The 20488-nt window shown below is 48.8% G+C and overlaps 1 protein-coding gene across 1 annotated transcript; it reads left to right on the forward strand.

Moving 5' to 3' along the window:
- Nucleotides 1–790: 790 nt before the first annotated feature.
- On the forward strand, nucleotides 791–16496 carry LOC308160452 (pre-mRNA-processing factor 40 homolog A-like; the record flags this gene model as incomplete). Its single annotated transcript, XM_080534366.1, has 6 exons — nucleotides 791–804; nucleotides 1205–1366; nucleotides 8839–8906; nucleotides 13772–14550; nucleotides 14584–14859; nucleotides 16467–16496. 6 exons carry the CDS (start codon nucleotides 791–793, stop codon nucleotides 16494–16496), a joined length of 1329 nt encoding a protein of 442 aa, XP_080390492.1.
- Nucleotides 16497–20488: the final 3992 nt, after the last annotated feature.

Here is a 20488-nt window from a genome sequence, read left to right on the forward strand (position 1 = left end):
GATTTATTTTTATGGCGTTCCGAAATCCGATGTGACAGGAATGCTGGCTGTCCACGGCATTAGTCAACTACATGCTCACATCCAGTCTCCTGCTCACTGCGCTCCATCAAAAATGGCACATCCATCAATAATATTACATAATAACAACTGCTAGGATTAGATTGCGGGTTGTTTTGGTTTAATAAGTGCTGCTATACAGCTATAGTGTCACATCAATGGGGGGAAATGCGTCATGAACTCGGTCAAAACGCACGACTATCATGCACAAATCAGCCTAATAGATAACTTTACATGAAACATGTCTACCATCAAACGCCACAGGGAATAATTTATTTCTAAATAAACAGGATTGTACATCTCTGAAATGTGAACGATTTCCATTGACCAATCAACGGTCTGCAGCGCCACATCGTAGCACGGATAGTACCTTTCGCTCTGAGTCAGGAAGGGTAGCTAAAATCAGTACGGGTACTACGGCCCGGTACGGGCCAATTGGCAGTGGAGAAAGCAAAACAAAGCGGGCGCACAGGTTTTGGTATGGTACGGGACGGTAGTGGAGAAGCGCCATAATAAGAGAACATGTTTCATAGAAAATAGTGTTTATTTCAGATACTGTAGTGGAAGATATTATCCTATTATCCTAAGTAGCTGCCATATTGTTGTGACATTTTTGTTTATCCCGCCCCTTCGTCACCCAACATTGATGAAGCTGATGGTTCTCGTTACATTTGTATGAACGCTGGTTCGCCAGACAGCACCAAGGTTCGGAGGGTCCAGAACGGGAACAGGCATGGTTCCTTGGCGGTGTGAAAGCCCTATGAGAAGCCTGGGCCCCAAGTCGGCAACCAATCAAAATGTTGACTTTTATTTTGAAATACATTTCAACATTGTTGAGAATCACAACACACATCTACACTGCTGCTACCTAGTTAACTATAACACTAATTTACATTATTAGAAGGCTCACAAAACAAGCTGTGTTAGTTGACTAGCGAGTGTGTCATTGATTTTCCCAACTCACTATCCACTAGGCCACCACTGCCCCATACAATCAATTATTTTGACTCACTACATGTTTTGTTTTTTTGCTGACTCACTGTGATGTTGTGATAACTTGCCCGTGACAATGGCCATGTGACACGTGATAAAAAAACTAAACTCAAAAGAAACTTAACAAGCACCCTTTCTTCCACTTCTCCCCCAGGGTGCACTGCTTGGCCGCGGCGTGGAAGGTGTGGTGGGCCCAGGCCTCGCAGAGGGAGGAGGCGCGGTCAGTCCTCCTGGCCAATCAGAGCGCTGCGTTTCACAGGAAGAGCCTATTGCAGCGCAGCGTTCGGCTGAGGGACAGGCTGCGATGCGTCACCAGGTCCTTTTCACCACTTGAATTTCAGTTAACTTGAGGTGAAACGTGTCACCTTCTACTAGTTTCAAGTTTCATGTTTTTATTGCTACGTCATATTACACAAGTGTAAGAGAGTAAAACTCTTAGGCTTCGTTTCCTGACATTGCAGCACAGGACAATAAGGCAATAGGCAAGATGTGGTCCTCTGTGGCTCAGTTGGTAGAGCATGGTGCTAACAACGCTTAGGTTGTGGGTTCGATTCCCGCTGGGACCATATATACTGAAATGTATGCACTCACTGCAATGTAAGTCGCTTTGGATAAAAGCGTCAGCTAAATGGCATATATATTATATAGCAAGATAAGTCAAAGTGACAATAGTACAAGACATAAGTGACACATTTGGACAAGTGACAGTTGTGGGAGACAAATATACAATTAGCAGTACAAATAGTCAAATAAAAGAGTACAAGTAGAATGTCATGAGTATTGCACTTGTTGGCAGTGGGTGTGAGAGGTAGTATTGAGTAAAGTGCGTGCTTAAGGTTAGGTAGTCTGGTCACATGGGGTGTGCTTGAGGATGATAGTCAATTGTTTACAGTAGGCTTGTTTATGAGCCTGATCGCCTGGGGGAAGTAGCTGTTGGTTAGCCTCTGAGTTTTGGCCCTGAAGCTCCGGAAGAGACACTACTAGTATGTACAGCAGTGTCAATTGAATAACCTGAAAGTCATTATTACTGACTCAAACTGTCTAAATCCATGATAGTGATAATAAAGTCTCTCCGACACAGAACTAGTGTCTATACTAGCTGACATCCTGACAGAACTAGTGTCTATACTAGTACATCCTGACACAGAACTAGTGTCTATACTAGTACATCCTGACACAGAACTAGTGTCTATACTAGTACATCCTGACACAGAACTAGTGTCTATACTAGTACATCCTGACACAGAACTAGTGTCTATACTAGTACATCCTGACACAGAACTAGTGTCTATACTAGTACATCCTGACACAGAACTAGTGTCTAGCTGACATACTGACAGAACTAGTGTTTATACTAGTACATCCTGACAGAACTAGTGTTTATACTAGTACATACTGACAGAACTAGTGTTTATACTAGTACATCCTGACACAGAACTAGTGTCTATACTAGTACATCCTGACACAGAACTAGTGTCTATACTAGTACATCCTGACACAGAACTAGTGTCTAGCTGACATACTGACAGAACTAGTGTCTATACTAGTACATCCTGACACAGAACTAGTGTCTAGCTGACATACTGACAGAACTAGTGTTTATACTAGTACATCCTGACAGAACTAGTGTTTATACTAGTACATACTGACAGAACTAGTGTTTATACTAGTACATCCTGACACAGAACTAGTGTCTATACTAGTACATCCTGACACAGAACTAGTGTCTAGCTGACATCCTGACAGAACCGGTGTCTATACCAGCTGACATCCTGACACAGAACTAGTGTCTGTACTAGCTGACACAGAACTAGTGTATGTAGTACCTGACATCCTGACCGTGCTGGCTGCAGACAAGGAAACCTCGGGGCCACTTAGACAGAGATGACTGACGTTGACTCCTCTCTGTCTGCCCCCCCTCCCCCTTTTCTTTCTCTCTCCAAACCACCGCTCCAAGCAGGAGAGCTGCCCAGCAATGTCGTGGGAACACACAGCCTCCAGACAGACAGTCGCAGGCAAGTGGTGTGTGTGTGTGTGTGTGTGTGTGTGTGTGTGTATCTATCTGCTGCTTCTGGTTCCAGAGCACCTGCAGGTGGTTTGAATCCCCAACACACACTGTCTGGCACAGTGCCTTTCTCTCTGTTAACACAAAGCCTCTGTCAGGTGGACAGTTAGCATGCTAGCTAAATGCTAGCTTCCTCCCTCTGTGGATTATACAGAACGTGACTGCAGACGCTATCGGGTCAGCATCGTTCCCAGAGCCAAATTAAATGTCTATTAGAGTCATAATTGGATGATGGATGTGTTTTGCCCCCCCCCCCCCCTCATGTCCCTTTCCCTCACCAGTTGGCTTCCCGTTGAAAATGTCCACTGGCACAGATCTAGGACAGGTGGGGGTAAACTGCCCTCAGTGAAGCACCAACAGACATGTTGTTTCACCTGTTTCCTGCCAGTGGTCTTCGAGAGGAAAGCCCTGGTGGATGCGGCCCTTAGACACACGCAGAGAGGGCTCCCCCTGGTGGAGAGGAGCATACTGCAGGCTGCTGTGCCAGGAGAGGGGCACCGGAGCGTCACGCAGCTCCCAGAGGCAGTTTGGAGGGTAGAAAAGTAGAGAATGCTGTAGACATGTCTGGTCCTGTTACTGTTGACACTGTTCTCTTCATAGTCTGATGAGCATTTCAACTGGCCTTTTGTTGGTGTGTGTGTGTGTGTGTGTGTGTGTGTGTGTGTGTGTGTGCGTGTGTGTGTGTGTGTGTGTGTGTGTGTGTGTGTGTGTGTGTAGGTGTATGCCTGTGCTCCAGTGTGTGTGTTTGTGTGTGTGTGTGTGTGTGTGTGTTTGTTCGTTTGTGTGTGTGTGTGTGTGTGTGTGTGTGTATGTTTGTGTGTGTGTGTGTTTCCATGTGTGTTCCAGGACACCTGTCTCTCCTCCTCACGGTGCCCTGCGGGGCTGGCGGCTGGTGGTGCAGTGCGGGAGGGACTCCCTGACACACCTTGCAGCGTTGGAGGAGAGCCACAGAGCTGTTTTCCCTACACACACACCTCCTCACACACCTGTTGGCAACAATGAGAGCAGAAGGCCTAGTACACACACCCAGAGGATGACACCGGCATCTTAGTTAAACAAAACCCTTCTGTTGTTCAATTCTTTATTTCCCTACGCACGTCAGTTCTGGCACTAGAGCTGTTCTCAAACTGATTTACAGGTTTGACTTTGAAGTCAAAAGAAAACAATGAAGTCACATTTATACAGATTATACCGCTGCACTCGTGAGGTTCAACAGTAAACCATGGTGTCAAACTCTAAGGTCATACATCTGCTGGAAGGTTATGGGTTCACCAGTGTTACTGCTCCATTTACTGTTAAAACTAGTGCCAGTGTGTTCCACCAGTGACAGGCCAAGAAGCCGACTACCAACTCATTATCAGCTCTTTGAACTTCTCTATTAACTACTTTTAATTTACACATTATCATCTGTTGATAACTTCCAATTGCAACGCGAGCGATATATAGATGAACCCTGCACCGCTCTACTTGTTGCTCCAGTAACATTACAGCCTGTTACTCCAGTGACAGTACAGCTTGTTACTCCAGTGACAGTACAGCTTGTTACTCCAGTAACAGTACAGCTTGTTACTCCAGTAACAGTACAGCTTGTTACTCCAGTAACAGTACAGCTTGTTACTCCAGTGACAGTACAGCTTGTTACTCCAGTAACAGTACAGCGTGTTACTCCAGTAACAGTACAGCTTGTTACTCCAGTAACAGTACAACTTGTTGCTCCAGTAACATTACAGCCTGTTACTCCAGTAACAGTACAGCTTGTTACTCCAGTGACAGTACAGCTTGTTACTCCAGTAACAGTACAGCTTGTTACTCCAGTAACAGTACAGCTTGTTACTCCAGTGACAGTACAACTTGTTACTCCAGTAACAGTACAGCTTGTTACTCCAGTGACAGTACAGCTTGTTACTCCAGTAACAGTACAGCTTGTTACTCCAGTGACAGTACAGCTTGTTACTCCAGTGACAGTACAGCTTGTTACTCCAGTGACAGTACAGCTTGTTACTCCAGTAACAGTACAGCTTGTTACTCCAGTAACAGTACAGCGTGTTACTCCAGTGACAGTACAGCTTGTTACTCCAGTAACAGTACAGCGTGTTACTCCAGTAACAGTACAGCTTGTTACTCCAGTAACAGTACAGCTTGTTACTCCAGTGACAGTACAGCTTGTTACTCCAGTGACAGTACAGCTTGTTACTCCAGTAACAGTACAGCTTGTTACTCCAGTGACAGTACAGCTTGTTACTCCAGTAACAGTACAGCTTGTTACTCCAGTAACAGTACAGCTTGTTACTCCAGTAACAGTACAGCTTGTTACTCCAGTGACAGTACAGCTTGTTACTCCAGTAACAGTACAGCTTGTTACTCCAGTGACAGTACAGCTTGTTACTCCAGTAACAGTACAGCTTGTTACTCCAGTGACAGTACAGCTCTACTCGTTGCTCTAGTGAGAGTGCAGCTCTACTCGTTGCTCCAGTGACAGTACGGGTGAACCCTGTGTGTGCGGTATCATCAGGTGAAGCGCTACGGTATGATCAGAACGTGAAAGTATGAATGAATGGAATGAATGAATGAATGAATGAATGAATGAATGAATGAATGAATGAATGAATGGTCTTTATTGTCATTGCTATAGTACAGGTACCAAACAACGACATTTAGGAGGGGTGGCTTCCCTGGTGTTAGGAAAGAAAAAAAAAACTAAAAAAAAGCACAAGAAGGGAAGGAGCTGGTTTACATAAATAAAGGCTATGTACACTATCCACTATACTATACTGTACAGATAGACGACTAGGGTTGTCATATTGCACATAGTGTTATTGCACATTCATTTAAAGTGTCGCAGTTTGCAGGCTTGAAATTTACATATTTGTGCCTCAGCACTACACCAGATTTTTTCAGTCCAGCAGCTGCCATCAATCCGTCCAGACTGTCCAGGGCCCAGAACCTAGGTCTTTGCTGTGTTCAGGGCCTGGATGGCCCTGGGGTAGAAGCTGTTCTTCAGTCTGTTTGTCCTTGCGGCCATGGTCCTGTACCGCCTTTTCGAGGGCAGCCGGGTAAAGTGTTCGTACCCAGGGTGGGTTGGGTCTCTGGAGATCTTGGAGGCCTTCCTGAGACAGCGTGTGTTGTACAGCTCTTCCAGAGAGGGGAGGGGGGCGCCGGTGATCTTCTGGGCTGTTCTCACGACTCTCTGTAGCGCATTTCTCTCCGCGGTTGTGCAGCTGGAGAACCAGTTGCAGATGCCGTAGGTGAGGATGCTCTCCACTGCGCCGCGGTAGAAGGTCACCAGTATCTCCTGCTTGCTGTGTTCCTTCCTGAGGACTCTCAGGATGTAGAGCCGCTGTTGTGCCTTCTTGATGGTGGCTGTTGTGTTGTTCTTCCAGGACAGGTCATCCTGTATGTGCACCCCCAGGAATCGGAGGGTTGAGACTCTCTCCACGCTCTCTCCGTCGATGAGCAGGGGCTGGATCTTGGACTTTTTCCTCCTGAAGTCCACGATGATTTCCTGGGTCTTTGACTTGTTCAGCAGCAGGTTGTTAACCTTGCACAGCTTGCTCAGTTGCTCTACCTCATCCCTGTACGCCGCCTCGTCGTCCCCCGAGATGCAGCCCACCACGGTGGTGTCGTCTGCAAACTTTACGATGGAGTTGCTGGGGTGGACGGGGGTGAAGTCGTAGGTGTAGAGGTTGTAGAGGATGGGGCTTAGCACGCAGCCCTGGGGGGACCCAGTGCTGAGTCTGAGGGCTGTGGAGGTGTGGGGGCCCACCCGCACCCTCTGGGGGCGGTCGGTCAGGAAGTCCTTGATCCTTGATCCATGCACATATAGAGTATACAAAGTATACACTACAAAGTAGACATCACAATAAAATAAAATAAAATGTTCCTACATCTTGTTTGACCTAAAGCGAACTGCAGCTTGTGGAACACAAAGGATGTGCGGTAGAGGGGAAGGAGGGAGAGTAGCAGGTCAGCTCTCAAGAAGAATGGAGAGGTGAGGAGAGGTTAAATATCAATATATAACGTTGACCATCTCTAGTTTTAAAAATAGATGTAACGGTATCTACTCGAACATGTTTGATGTAGTCATCATGCAATCTCTCTACCATCTAAATTCAAATTGTATCTGTAAAATGGACAGCTTTTATACTACACATGACACTGTGGACAAGCGTGTTTTACAAAATGTTTTAGCAGTATTTTGATAATTGTCACGATAATGCCACCTATCATCTAGTATCAAATTAGACATTTCCATGGAGACAGGGTTTTAGGTTTCAGTGGGATTGGTAAAACAGCATCTATTCTAGGCTGTTGAGTAGATACTGGGACAGGAGGTGACCTCTGTTGAGTAGACTCTGAGGGTGTTTTCTCACTAGAACATTTGCTTCACTTGGAATCGGAGTTTAGGGGGGTGTTCTCACTAGAACATTTGCTTCACTTGAATAAAGTTCGATTTGCTCTGCGTAATTTGGAGCGGTGAGAACGCGCATTCGAAGTCGCTCCCGGAGCAAACACCCCTCGGATGCTCCGCTTGAAAAGGGTGGTCGCTTCGGTTACAAACGACGCATCCATCACTTTGCTTCGCTTCGCTTTTGGTGAGAACGCTGCCCGACAGAGTCCATAGGAAAACAACAGCGCAGGCGTGTTGATCTGGATAAGAGAGGGACGAACGATTTTCAATTTTTCGGACCTATCAACTACCACGTCTGTTGCTTAGGCTAAAATTTGCTTTGCTCTGCGTCGTTTGGAGCTGTGAGAACGCGCATTCGAAGTCACTCCTGGAGCAAACAGCCGACGGATGCTCCGCTTGAAAAGGGTGATTTCGCTCCGATTAGAAACGATGCATCGAGGCTGTCCATAGGAAAACAACAGCGCATGCGTGTTGCTTCAATTGCGTATGTTACTTCGTTTACATAAAGGGCTGTGAGAACGCAAATCAGAGAAATAATTTAAAAATAAGAAATAATCCACTTGCTCCGTGTCATGATTCGGATTTTCATGTGAGAACATGACCTGAGACAGGAGGTGACCTCTCTGTTGAGTAGACTCTGAGACAGGAGGTGACCTCTCTGTTGAGTAGACTCTGAGACAGGAGGTGACCTCTCTGTTGAGTAGACTCCGAGACAGGAGGTGACCTCTCTGTTGAGTAGACTCTGAGATAGGAGGTGACCTCTCTGTTGAGTAGACTCTGAGACAGGAGGTGACCTCTCTGTTGAGTAGACTCTGAGACAGGAGGTGACCTCTCTGTTGAGTAGACTCTGAGACAGGAGGTGACCTCTCTGTTGAGTAGACTCTGAGATAGGAGGTGACCTCTCTGTTGAGTAGACTCTGAGACAGGAGGTGACCTCTCTGTTGAGTAGACTCTGAGACAGGAGGTGACCTCTCTGTTGAGTAGACTCTGAGACAGGAGGTGACCTCTCTGTTGAGTAGACTCTGGGACAGGATTTCCTGGTATTTTTAAAAATATTCTGTCTCTCACTGTTAAAATGAACCTACCATTACAATTATAGACTGTTCATTTCTTTGTAAGGGGGTAAACTCACAAAATCAGCAGGGGGTGAAGGACTTATTTTCCCCACTTTAGTACAACGAAACAAAACCGGACAAGACGAGGGGGTAGGTCACAGTCCCAATGGAATAACGTTCTGGGTAAATATCACAAGGGTTCATAACTGGTCTCTCGTGAATGGCATCTCCTTCTCTCTCTTCCCTTCCTTCTCTCACAGGTGGAAAATCAGCACACTTCATCACACCTGCCAACAGGCAAGCCACGCCCCCAAGCCAAGTACCCTGGGTAACCAATCACCATAACCCACTGAGCTTCCATAACAGAACATAGTTGGATCGTGACAGTATGAAGATTTACAGTGACAGCTCAAAGAGGCAGTTATTGTATAGGCTTATATTGTGAGGTCTAGCAGATGTCCTGTGTCTTTGGTGATGTAGATCTACCTGTTAATTAAGATTCAAGGCTTGTAGGATTGTAAATGTCTGTTCCAGGTGTAACAGCCAAGATGAAAAGGCTCCAGCTTCCAGAGAGTTCCTCCTCAACTTGACCAAACAATTCAACTTAAAGAGAAACATGTTTATTACACAATTGCATTTCATTGATTATTTTAATATTTTTCAGAACAAAGCGCTATTCATGGATGCACTTATGCAGTTCAAATACTGTTCTTTAAGTCCACACTTCTGTATATATATTTTTTATTTTTTTTACGATTATGCCTTCTGCTGTTTAAAAAGAGAATCGCGATTCATTTTTCATCTCACTGATTTGAATCATCACATATTTGTATCGATAATTAACTGTCTCACGATGCATCGTTACATCCCTATTCAATGGTCAACAATATACAACTGAAAATCATTGAATGGAAATCTAATCAGAAATGCAACACTATCATATCAGGAAGGCCTCCAAGATCTCCAGAGACCCATCCCACCCTGGGTACGAACACTTTGCTTGGCTGCCCTCGAACAGGCGGTACAGGACCATGTTCGCAAGGACAAACAGACTGAAGCTCAGCTTCTACCCCAGGGCCATCCAGGCCCTGAACACAGCAAAGACCTAGGTTCTGGGCCCTGGACAGTCTGGACGGATTGATGGCAGCTGCTGGATTGAAAATCAGGTGTAGTGCTGAGGCACAAATGTGTACATTTCAAGCCTGCAAACTGCGACACTTTAAATGAATGTGCAATAACACTATGTGCAATATGACAACCCTAGGGTACATAAGGTTGCAGAGAATAGGAAATGTTAGTGTTATGAAGGCCCACAGTTTAGAGCCAGTTTTAGTTTCCCCGAAATCAGCCCTTTTGCCCTGTTATTTCCTTTCTTATTTTCCATACTATTTCTGTACGTTTCATGAAGGTGTATGTATTATTATTGTAATGTTTATGTATATGTTTGATGACGTAGTATATCCGGGGTGTGTCCGTGACCCGGATGCTAGGTTCGGTGGTGTATATATAAGAGACGGAAGTGGTCAGTGTGTCAGTGTGTGATGAGAATCAGAACGAGAGAGACCAAACGAGAGAGAGCAACGAGAAGTCAATCTAAGATGGCGGATTCAGTAACACGCACACCGTGCAGGAGCTGAAGACGCCAGGAAAGTGATTATCGAGTTCAGAGCTGTATAGCCCGTTTAGTTGTGTCCCCGTTAGACAGCCTTGCCAGCAGCCGGCTGTTAACGTTGGACCACGCGAGACGCCAAACTGGACAGACTCGTCGCCTCCACGAGCGGACTGCGACCGAACGCTGACTCCATCGGAGCTTCGACGTGGACCACCGGACCTGGGCCCTTCACCTCGTCGTGGACCACGAAGAAGGCCCTTTCCCTCCGCGTTGCTACGTCACCCCCCCCTTTTCGTCTGCTACCTTCCTCGACGCACATGCCATCCAACCAGGCCTCAACGCGCACCACAGCCCGGGACTATAAGCCTGTTCAGGCCAGAGACTATGAGTGAGTGATTGAGTGTGTGTGTGGCCGGCGGGGAGGGAATGTATATATCTGGGGATGTATACATCAGTTCTGTAAATAAATGTGTTTGTTCATATGTGATACCGTTACCGTGTGTTAGTTGTTTGTATGCTAATGCTAATTCCAAGGCTAATGCTAATGCTAATTCCAATGCTAATGCTAATGCTAATTCCAATGCTAATGCTAATGCTAATTCCCATGCTAATGCTAACGATAGTAACTGCTAGTCTAACGGTTTGCTGGCGCCCCCTGCCTGTATCCTCCTACACTGCCTATTTAGCTTAGAGTTAGTTAGATAACCAGCCCCTTCCTAAATTTTACAGTCCTTTTAGCTACTCCCTGGTTACAATTGGTCCTTCGAGCCGGATAGGTAGTGTAGTGATAGCATGGCTGAGCGCAGCCAACCAGACCAGACAGTTACCCCCCCTTCTCCGCCCCCTGAGCCAGAGCCACGACCACAGAGAGTCCCGCGGTTGCCTCCGAGGTTACAGGAGTATGAGCTTGAGCTCGAAAGCTCACTGAGTGGTAGCGAGGAGCGCACTCCACGGGATACGGTGGTCGGAGAGGCCGAGGTGTCCGCCGGCGAGCGGGTGGCTAGCACCGAGACAGCCATCAACGAGCACCAGCCGGAGGATGAGATGGCAGAACAGCAGGGTTTTTCCCGTAGAAACGGAAGAGCAGGAAGGAGAGGCCCGGTCCGACAGCGCCTGCGGGCGGAAGAGGGAGGGCCTCAGCCTTAACGATCTGCCTCCCAGTACGGCGCGCTCGAGACCTAGCTCCTGCCGTTCAGTGGCTTCCTCCCGGTCCAGGGTTTCTGTGGGCAGTTCTGCCTCTGGGGCGGATAGCCTGCACTCCAGAGGGAGTAGTGCCACGCTGTCAGAATGTATGCGCCAACAGGCCGAGATGGCGTTAGAGCGGGAGCGCCAACAGGCCGAGATGGCGTTAGAGCGGGAACGACTCCAGTTCGAGCGTGAACGCCTCCAGCGCCAGGAGGCGCTAGAACGCGAACGCCTCCAGATGGACGGAGCGGAACGCGCGGCGGAGAGGCACCGCCAGGAGGCGCTAGAACGTGAACGCCTCCAGATGAACGGAGCGGAACGTGCGGCGGAGAGACAGCGCCAGGAGGCGTTAGAGAGGGAACGCATCCAGTACGAGCGCGAGCGCCTCCAGATGGAGGGGGCGGAACGCGCGGCGGAGAGGCAGATGGCGAGAGAGCAACTGCACGCAGAGAAGATGGAGGAAATGATGCAGACCATGCGCGACGTGTGCATCAGCAGAACTCCGTCGGCCCGTAGCTCCAGAGCATCATCCGCACGGCCCTCTCGAGTGCCATCTCCTGAACCCCCCGCCGATGGCTCCATGACCCCCGCCATGACTGTCCAACTACAGGCCCAGCTGACCACCTGGAAAGAAGAGGACCAGGGACCCGACCGCTACGCGGCCCAGAGGGAGCCAGCGTCGCTGCCCGGGAGGGGAGCCATTCCCCAAGAGCGTAGCACACCCCTAGGTCCTCCAGTGCACCAAAATGCATGCAGGCCGGACACCCAGACCGTCACTCCAGCCCCGATCATCCACTACAGGATGTTTCCCCAGGTGGAGGGACCCAAGTTCCCCTTCTTCAAGGACGAGGACAGGAGCCAGTATGTGGAACTACGCATCTGCCTAGACACGCTCTTGGACGACTCCTGCTCAGAGTCCTACAAATATGCGATTCTCCTTCAGCATGTGAGGAACCCCAGAGCCCACAACATGGTACTGGCCCATGCCTCCGCACCGACACCTTACACCAGAGCGCTCGCCGACTTGGATGCCCGCTACGGTCGTCCCTGGAACCACGCCCTTGCTGAACTGCAAGCCCTCGAACAGCAGGCCCCCATCAAGGATGAACGGGCGCTGGATGACTTCGCGCTCCGCGTGCACACCTTGGTTGGAATGCTGAAGACGCAGGGCCCAGCTGGCGCCAGCGAGATCAACAGCACCTCCAACGTAGAGCGGCTGCTCCGCAAGATCCCACGCTTCCGGCAGGAGAGGTTCCGGCGACAGCAGCGCGTTCGTAACCCCGGGAAGTTGGGTCTGAGCATGGCTGCCTTCGCGGAGTTCCTACTGGAGGAAGTGCATGACACCAACGTAGACGCCATGGGTTACGCTGAGCCGAAGAAGGAGAGGGAGAAGGGAGACCGCTGGGACGGGCCGAGCTCGAACAGAGGACGCCCAGTAGGAGTGCTGCACACGGAGGAGGAGCCTCGGAGAGAGAGGAAAGCCCGACCTGAGGGAAAGGATTCCTCTCAACCCCCTCAAAAGGGACGGAGAGGTCCACCGCCATGTCCGTACTGCACCAGCGAGCACTGGTTCAATGAGTGCAGTGACTTCAACAACCTGAGTACCGAGGCCAAGCAGAGGTGGCTCGAGGAGAACAAGAGGTGCTGGAACTGTGGGCGCGACCATCTGGCTAAGAACTGCACCTTGAGGAGAAAGTGCAACCGCTGTGAGGAGGTCCACCTCAACATCCTACACGAGGTCTCCCTCGCCAGGTCCACGGAGGGCACCAGAAGCCCTAGGTCCGGTAGCGCACCGGAAGAGGCAACACCTGTCTACTACCTAGACCCAGCCCGGAGCAGCGGCTCCAAGGTCCTACTGAAGGTGGTGAAGGTCCGACTTCACCACAACAACGCTGTGTACGACACGTACGCCGTTCTAGACGACGGGTCGGAACGGACCATCCTTCTCCAGGGGGCAGTGCGCCAGTTGGGGCTCCAAGGGACTGCGGAGAAGCTGACTCTGCGCACGATACGTCGCGACCTTAAAGAGGTCACCGGGGCGAGAATCAACTTCTCTATCTCCCCGGCGGGGCGGCCGTCGGACAGATATCGGCTTCGGAATGTCTTCACCGCAGACCAGCTAGCGCTCTCCCGCTACGACTACCCCCTGGAGAGATTACGCGCAAGATATTCCCACCTACGGCGAGTAGACCTACATCCGATAGAAGGAGCGGAGCCAACCCTTCTCATCGGCTCGGACAACGCTGAACTGATCGTGTCGCTCCGTCCTCCGCTGAGAGGACCACGAGGCTGCCCGATGGCTGTTAAGACTGCGCTTGGGTGGGCCCTCCAAGGCGCTACCGAGGGGAGAGATAGAGACGGGAGAGCTACGTCATCCCTCCATGTCCGAACCGAAGAAGCAAACCAACCAACCGGACCGCCTGGAGTGGAATCTATTGCTGCCAGTGCACCTGGAACAGTTAGTACCACAAATGGTTCACCACAGGATGACCAACCAAAGAAGAAGCCTCTGTGGACAGAGCATAAGTCTCTGGATGGGAAGACCTACTTCTACAACACAGAGACTAAACAGTCCTCATGGGAGAAACCAGACGACCTGAAATCTCCTGCTGAGCAAATGTTGTCTAAGTGCCCGTGGAAGGAGTACAAGTCTGACACGGGAAAGCCTTACTACTACAACTCCCAGACTAAGGAGTCCCGGTGGACCAAGCCCAAAGAGCTGGAAGATCTGGAAGCGATGATCAAAGCGGAGGAGAATGGGACGGTAGAAGCTGCAGCTCCTGGCACCGCCCCCGTCCCCACTCTTCAGGTTGATCCTGCTGCTACCATGGCGAACATGATGGACATGAAGGCCATGGCGGCAACAGCTGTTGCCGAGGAACACCTGCAGGTGGCCATGCACCCTCACGTGGCCGAGGTCAGCATTGACGCACCCGTCAACTCCGTCGAGTACACGTCAGCCATGGAAGTCTCAGCCAGTATTGTAGACGCCTCCAAGGAGGAAAGGCCGGAGTTGGCGAAGAAAACGTACAAGTGGAACCCAAAAGAGGAGGCCAAGCAGGCCTTCAAAGAGCTTCTGAAGGAGAAGGGTGTTTCATCCAACGCGTCATGGGAGCAAGCCATGAGAATGATCATCAACGACCCACGCTACAGCGCCCTGCCCAAGCTGAGTGAGAAGAAGCAAGCGTTTAAGGCCTACCAGGCTAAGAAGGAGAAGGAACAAGCCAAGCAGCTCAGGAAGAGGAACTGGGAGGCGCTGAAGAGCATTCTGGACAACATGGCCAACGTCACCTACCGCACCACCTGGTCCGAGGCCCAGCAGTACCTGCTGGACAACCCCACCTTCGCTGAGTACGAGGAGCTGCAGAACATGGACAAGGAAGACGCTCTGATCTGCTTCGAGGAGCACATCCGCGCCCTGGAGAAGGAGGAGAAGCAGAAGACTCTGCTGAGGGAGAGAGACAACTTGTCCGAAGGTGCCGTGGTACTGGTGATCGACCAGTCCCTTCCACGCGCCGCCTGGCAGACAGGCAGAGTGACCAAGGTCCTGCCGGGTCCGGATGGAAGGGTGCGGACGGCCATCGTGGACGTTGGTGGTCGCACTTACACCCGACCTGTGGCACGCCTGATTGAGCTCCCTCAAATTACCAAGGACACTATCACCTCCTACCTCACGCTGCTAGAGCAGCCTAGCCAGTGTGCCTTCCTTAGTTAACTGAAACCGAGGGTTTCATGGGGCGGCTGTTATGAAGGCCCACAGTTTAGAGCCAGTTTTAGTTTCCCCGAAATCAGCCCTTTTGCCCTGTTATTTCCTTTCTTATTTTCCATACTATTTCTGTACGTTTCATGAAGGTGTATGTATTATTATTGTAATGTTTATGTATATGTTTGATGACGTAGTATATCCGGGGTGTGTCCGTGACCCGGATGCTAGGTTCGGTGGTGTATATATAAGAGACGGAAGTGGTCAGTGTGTCAGTGTGTGATGAGAATCAGAACGAGAGAGACCAAACGAGAGAGAGCAACGAGAAGTCAATCTAAGATGGCGGATTCAGTAACACGCACACCGTGCAGGAGCTGAAGACGCCAGGAAAGTGATTATCGAGTTCAGAGCTGTATAGCCCGTTTAGTTGTGTCCCCGTTAGACAGCCTTGCCAGCAGCCGGCTGTTAACGTTGGACCACGCGAGACGCCAAACTGGACAGACTCGTCGCCTCCACGAGCGGACTGCGACCGAACGCTGACTCCATCGGAGCTTCGACGTGGACCACCGGACCTGGGCCCTTCACCTCGTCGTGGACCACGAAGAAGGCCCTTTCCCTCCGCGTTGCTACGTCACCCCCCCCTTTTCGTCTGCTACCTTCCTCGACGCACATGCCATCCAACCAGGCCTCAACGCGCACCACAGCCCGGGACTATAAGCCTGTTCAGGCCAGAGACTATGAGTGAGTGATTGAGTGTGTGTGTGGCCGGCGGGGAGGGAATGTATATATCTGGGGATGTATACATCAGTTCTGTAAATAAATGTGTTTGTTCATATGTGATACCGTTACCGTGTGTTAGTTGTTTGTATGCTAATGCTAATTCCAAGGCTAATGCTAATGCTAATTCCAATGCTAATGCTAATGCTAATTCCAATGCTAATGCTAATGCTAATTCCCATGCTAATGCTAACGATAGTAACTGCTAGTCTAACGGTTTGCTGGCGCCCCCTGCCTGTATCCTCCTACACTGCCTATTTAGCTTAGAGTTAGTTAGATAACCAGCCCCTTCCTAAATTTTACAGTCCTTTTAGCTACTCCCTGGTTACAGTTAGAATAGGTATAGCATAGAGTACAGCACAGTGTTTTATTTGTACAGTATAGTATAGTGGATAGTGTACATAGCCTTTATTTATGTAAACCAGCTCCTTTCCCTTCTTTTTTTTCTTTCTTTTTTTTCTTTTCTTTCCTAGCACCAGGGGAGCCCCCCCTCCCAAATTTCGTTGTTTGGTACCTGTACTATATCAATGACAATGAAGACCATTCATTCATTCATTAATTCATTCATATTGTATAATGTGTCCTTGTCTCTCTGTCCTGACTGAGCCCAGTTTGGGCTGCTCAGAGTTGAAGCTACTTGAGGTGGATCATAACCTCAGTATAGGTCGCCCCTACCTGGCTTCATCCCCATTGGCCACTCACAACTCTGGGTCAGTCTATGGAACCAATAACACACACACAAACACCGATAAACACACACACAACTCTGTGCTCCCTTCTAATCACAGTTATTGAGGCATTCTGCTGGCCTCTCAGATAAGAAGAGCTCACACAGATTTAAGGTCAAATACTGCTGCTCTTCATTTCCACACACACGCACGCACGCACACACACATATACACACACACACACACTCCTAGCTACTCACCCTTATCGCTGTCGTCTATTAGAGGCAATCTCGACCCAGGCTCGGTCCAGGAGGTCCCCATGGTACTTGTGTAGATAAAACAGAAAGTCAAAACAAACCCAACCCACTCTGCCTGTACTCTCCATGAATCAAATCCTAAAAGCCATAGTGAGAGGGTTAGATAACACCAAAGGCCATGGTCAGTCATCATGACTATTCAGAGTAGGCTCCAAAGTGACAGATTGTCATGGATCAGGAGCGAAAGACGCTCCCACTATCTTTCTCCTCCTCTCTAAAGCCGCCAAGCTGTCGCCCCTATCTGATTTCTTTTCAAGTATTGAATCCTTTGAAGCGTTTCATCTGAGGGGACTGATTCATCTGATTTTACTGCCATTGTTTTTCAAGTAGACTTCTCCAGCACCACAGCTTTCTCCTTTCTATTACTTTTTTTTGTCTTGAAGAATCAGGTTTTAACTCAGAACAGCGCTTCCAACTTGGAAACTCATACACAGATGATACCCAAGTTTCCTGCTCAGAGGATAAGAATCAACCAGGAAGCTAAGTAATGAATACACTACTCCACTTTTATCTTTTAACATGGGCACACTCAGAACACTCTGGGCACACCAATTCAACAGTGCAATGTGTCGTCTGGCTCAACTTTATAAACTTAAATACAGCTTTTTGATATGATAATGACACCGGAAGCTTTTTGGCCACTTTTCACATTCACTGTTGTTATTATTGTTATGTCTCAATAAACGTTGCCATTTGTTTGGGGTGTCATTGACATAGTTAGCAGTCATCACCATCAATCATCTGCATCATAGTTAAAAGACGATTGTACCCCACTGGAAACCAGACTTCTATATCCCAGTAGAGAGGTGTGGCCACTGTGGAACGTCACTCCATGAGGGTCTATACTGCATACTTTTAACACAATAAGCAAGGGATAGGGTGTGTGTCTAGTGTCCAGAGATGAAGGGATAGGGTGTGTGTCTAGTGTCCAGAGATGAAGGGATAGGGTGTGTGTCTAGTGTCCAGAGATGAAGGGATAGGGTGTGTGTCTAGTGTCCAGAGGTGAAGGGATAGGGTGTGTGTAGTGTCTAGGGCAGTGTTTCTCAACCGGGCGCAACTTAACATGAAAATGCAGATCATTAGCCGCATCATCAAAATGTGTCTCACATGCCCCTTTCCCCATGTCACAACGTCAGCACCGGGGTCAGTGTATGACGGAAATAGCCTACTGTTTTTTTGTTCGTTTCCTGCGCAATGCATTATAAGACTGTTGCCTGGAGCACATGGAGCTATCATGGAACAGTTTTTGAAAAGAAAGACTTCAGAATCAGATCGTCAACTTCATCCAGTGGTAGCTCAGCAGCGTTGGTTGTAGAGGCCAGGGACCCCTCATGCCCTCTCCCTATGTGCCTGGTATGTGGTATGAAATTGTCAAACCAAGAGATGGTTCCGAGCAAACTTAAAAGACACCTGGCAACAAATCATTCATCCCTAGCCAGCAAGGGTGCAGAGTATTTTATTCGTTAGAAAAATTTGGTTGGAAAGCTCAGGTTTTGGATGTCATTGGAGAAGGGGTACCCAATAGTTTCAAGTAGTGGCATTGCAATTCTGCTACCCTTCTCTACGACATATTTGTGCAAACTAGGAGCTCTGTGTCTGCCTCTCATCCATCACTGCCAGAATAGGCTGGTTGTGTTGTAATAACCATTACGTTGGACCGGGTATACTGAGCACAACCTAGGTAGAGAATGACACAGGAAGAAACAGTCCAGCCTCACAGACAGGAAGGAACAGTCCAGCCTCACCGGCGGATTTAATCAAAAGAATGCCTCAATAAGAGTTCTTACCATCACCCCAAAACGTTTCACTTTAAGCAAACTAGCATTAACGCTCCATGTCCCTCCTCTTCCCCCTACATTCCCCGCACCTAGCCGGAAAGACTAAGCATCATGATCACTAAAAGCCATAAACCGATACTCAACCTTTCCAACCAGGTGCCTCACCTCCCTCTTCACTAAACACAAATCAATCCTTGTTTGTCTCAAAACCCCCATCACCATCTGTCTCCTTGAACAAACCTGCGCATCAGGGTGCCCCTCCCTCCATATATCCACCATTCCTCTTGTGCACATCATTTCCAATAATACTGGGCGTGACGGGTCATTCCTAAATTTCACCACATTATAATACCCCACCATTATACAATTCCCAACACAAAAGATTAACCTTTCTATGTTTATCCACATTTGGAGCATATATGCAATACAGTGCATAATCAATCCCTTGGTATTCAAACCCCACTCCCACCACTCACTCCCACCACTCTTCCCTCATTATCATTCATTAAATTGTTCACCACCCCATTCTTTACCAGAATAGCCACCCCACAAGCATACACAGTACCATTACTCACATACACTTGTCCATTCCACCTTCTTCTGACGTCTTCCATTATGTCATCTGTCCAATGTGTCTCTTGTAGACATATATGATCTCCTCCCTGTATGCTGCCAACACTAGCTCCATCTTCTTCCTATCCCTGAGTCCATTAGTGTTGACAGCTACTACCCTGACCATGGCCAAGATACAAAAGAAGATCAAATACATCCCCATGTCATTTTCCACTTGCCACCATAGACTTCTTCTTGTCTCGTGCTGTTACACCCCTTCCCGATCTTGTCCTCACCCTCTGTACATCCGCATAGAGTTCTTCATCTGAGCCTTTTCTTTCCCCTTGACCTCTATTGAAGGCCCTGGCTCATCCATTTCACTGTCTCTGACTGCATCATCCATGTCACTGTCTCTGACTGCATCATCCGTTTCACTGTCTCTGACTGCATCATCCATTTCACTGTCTCTGACTGCATCATCCATTTCACTGTCTCTGACTGCATCATCCATTTCACTGTCTCTGACTGCATCATCCATTTCACTGTCTCTGACTGCATCATCCATTTCACTGTCTCTGACTGCATCATCCATTTCACTGTCTCTGACTGCATCATCCGTTTCACTGTCTCTGACTGCATCATCCATTTCACTGTCTCTGACTGCATCCTCCATTTCACTGTCTCTGACTGCATCCTCCACTTCACTGTCTCTGACTGCATCATCCATTTCACTGTCTCTGACTGCATCATCCACTTCACTGTCTCTGACTGCATCATCCATTTCACTGTCTCTGACTGCATCATCCAAACTGGCTCCAATCTCCTCTCTCTCTTTACCCTCCACTTCCACCGGACCAGGCCCCTCTGCTTCTCTCTCTTCTTCCTGCTCCACCTGGGTCTCCTCCTCCACCACCTCTTCTACCACCACCTCCTCTTCCACCTCCTCTTCCTCCTCCTTCCCATCCTCACCTCTCTCCCCTTCTTCGTCCCCCTCCACCTCCTCCTCACTGCTCACCCTCTCTCCTCCATCCCCTCCTCTCCTTACATTGCATTCACGTGCATAATGTCCCTGCTGTGATTGCACTTGAAGCACATAAACTCCGGGCACTCTCTCAATACATGTCCTGGTTTAATACACAGCCTGCACACCCTTACTTGCTTGTCATGAATCACCGTGATCCACTCCCTCCAGGGTCTCAAACTTGGCTGAGTAAGGCAAAGATCATCTCCCCGTATCTGTGAACTTCACCTTCACGTATCTTGTCCCGTCTGCAATGCCCGTTCCAGGCCACACTCTTCTCTTGATCTGTGACACTGC

This window comes from Nansenia antarctica (assembly GCF_963989245.1).
Source record: "Nansenia antarctica genome assembly, chromosome: 6".
Classification (NCBI taxonomy): domain Eukaryota; kingdom Metazoa; phylum Chordata; class Actinopteri; order Argentiniformes; family Microstomatidae; genus Nansenia; species Nansenia antarctica.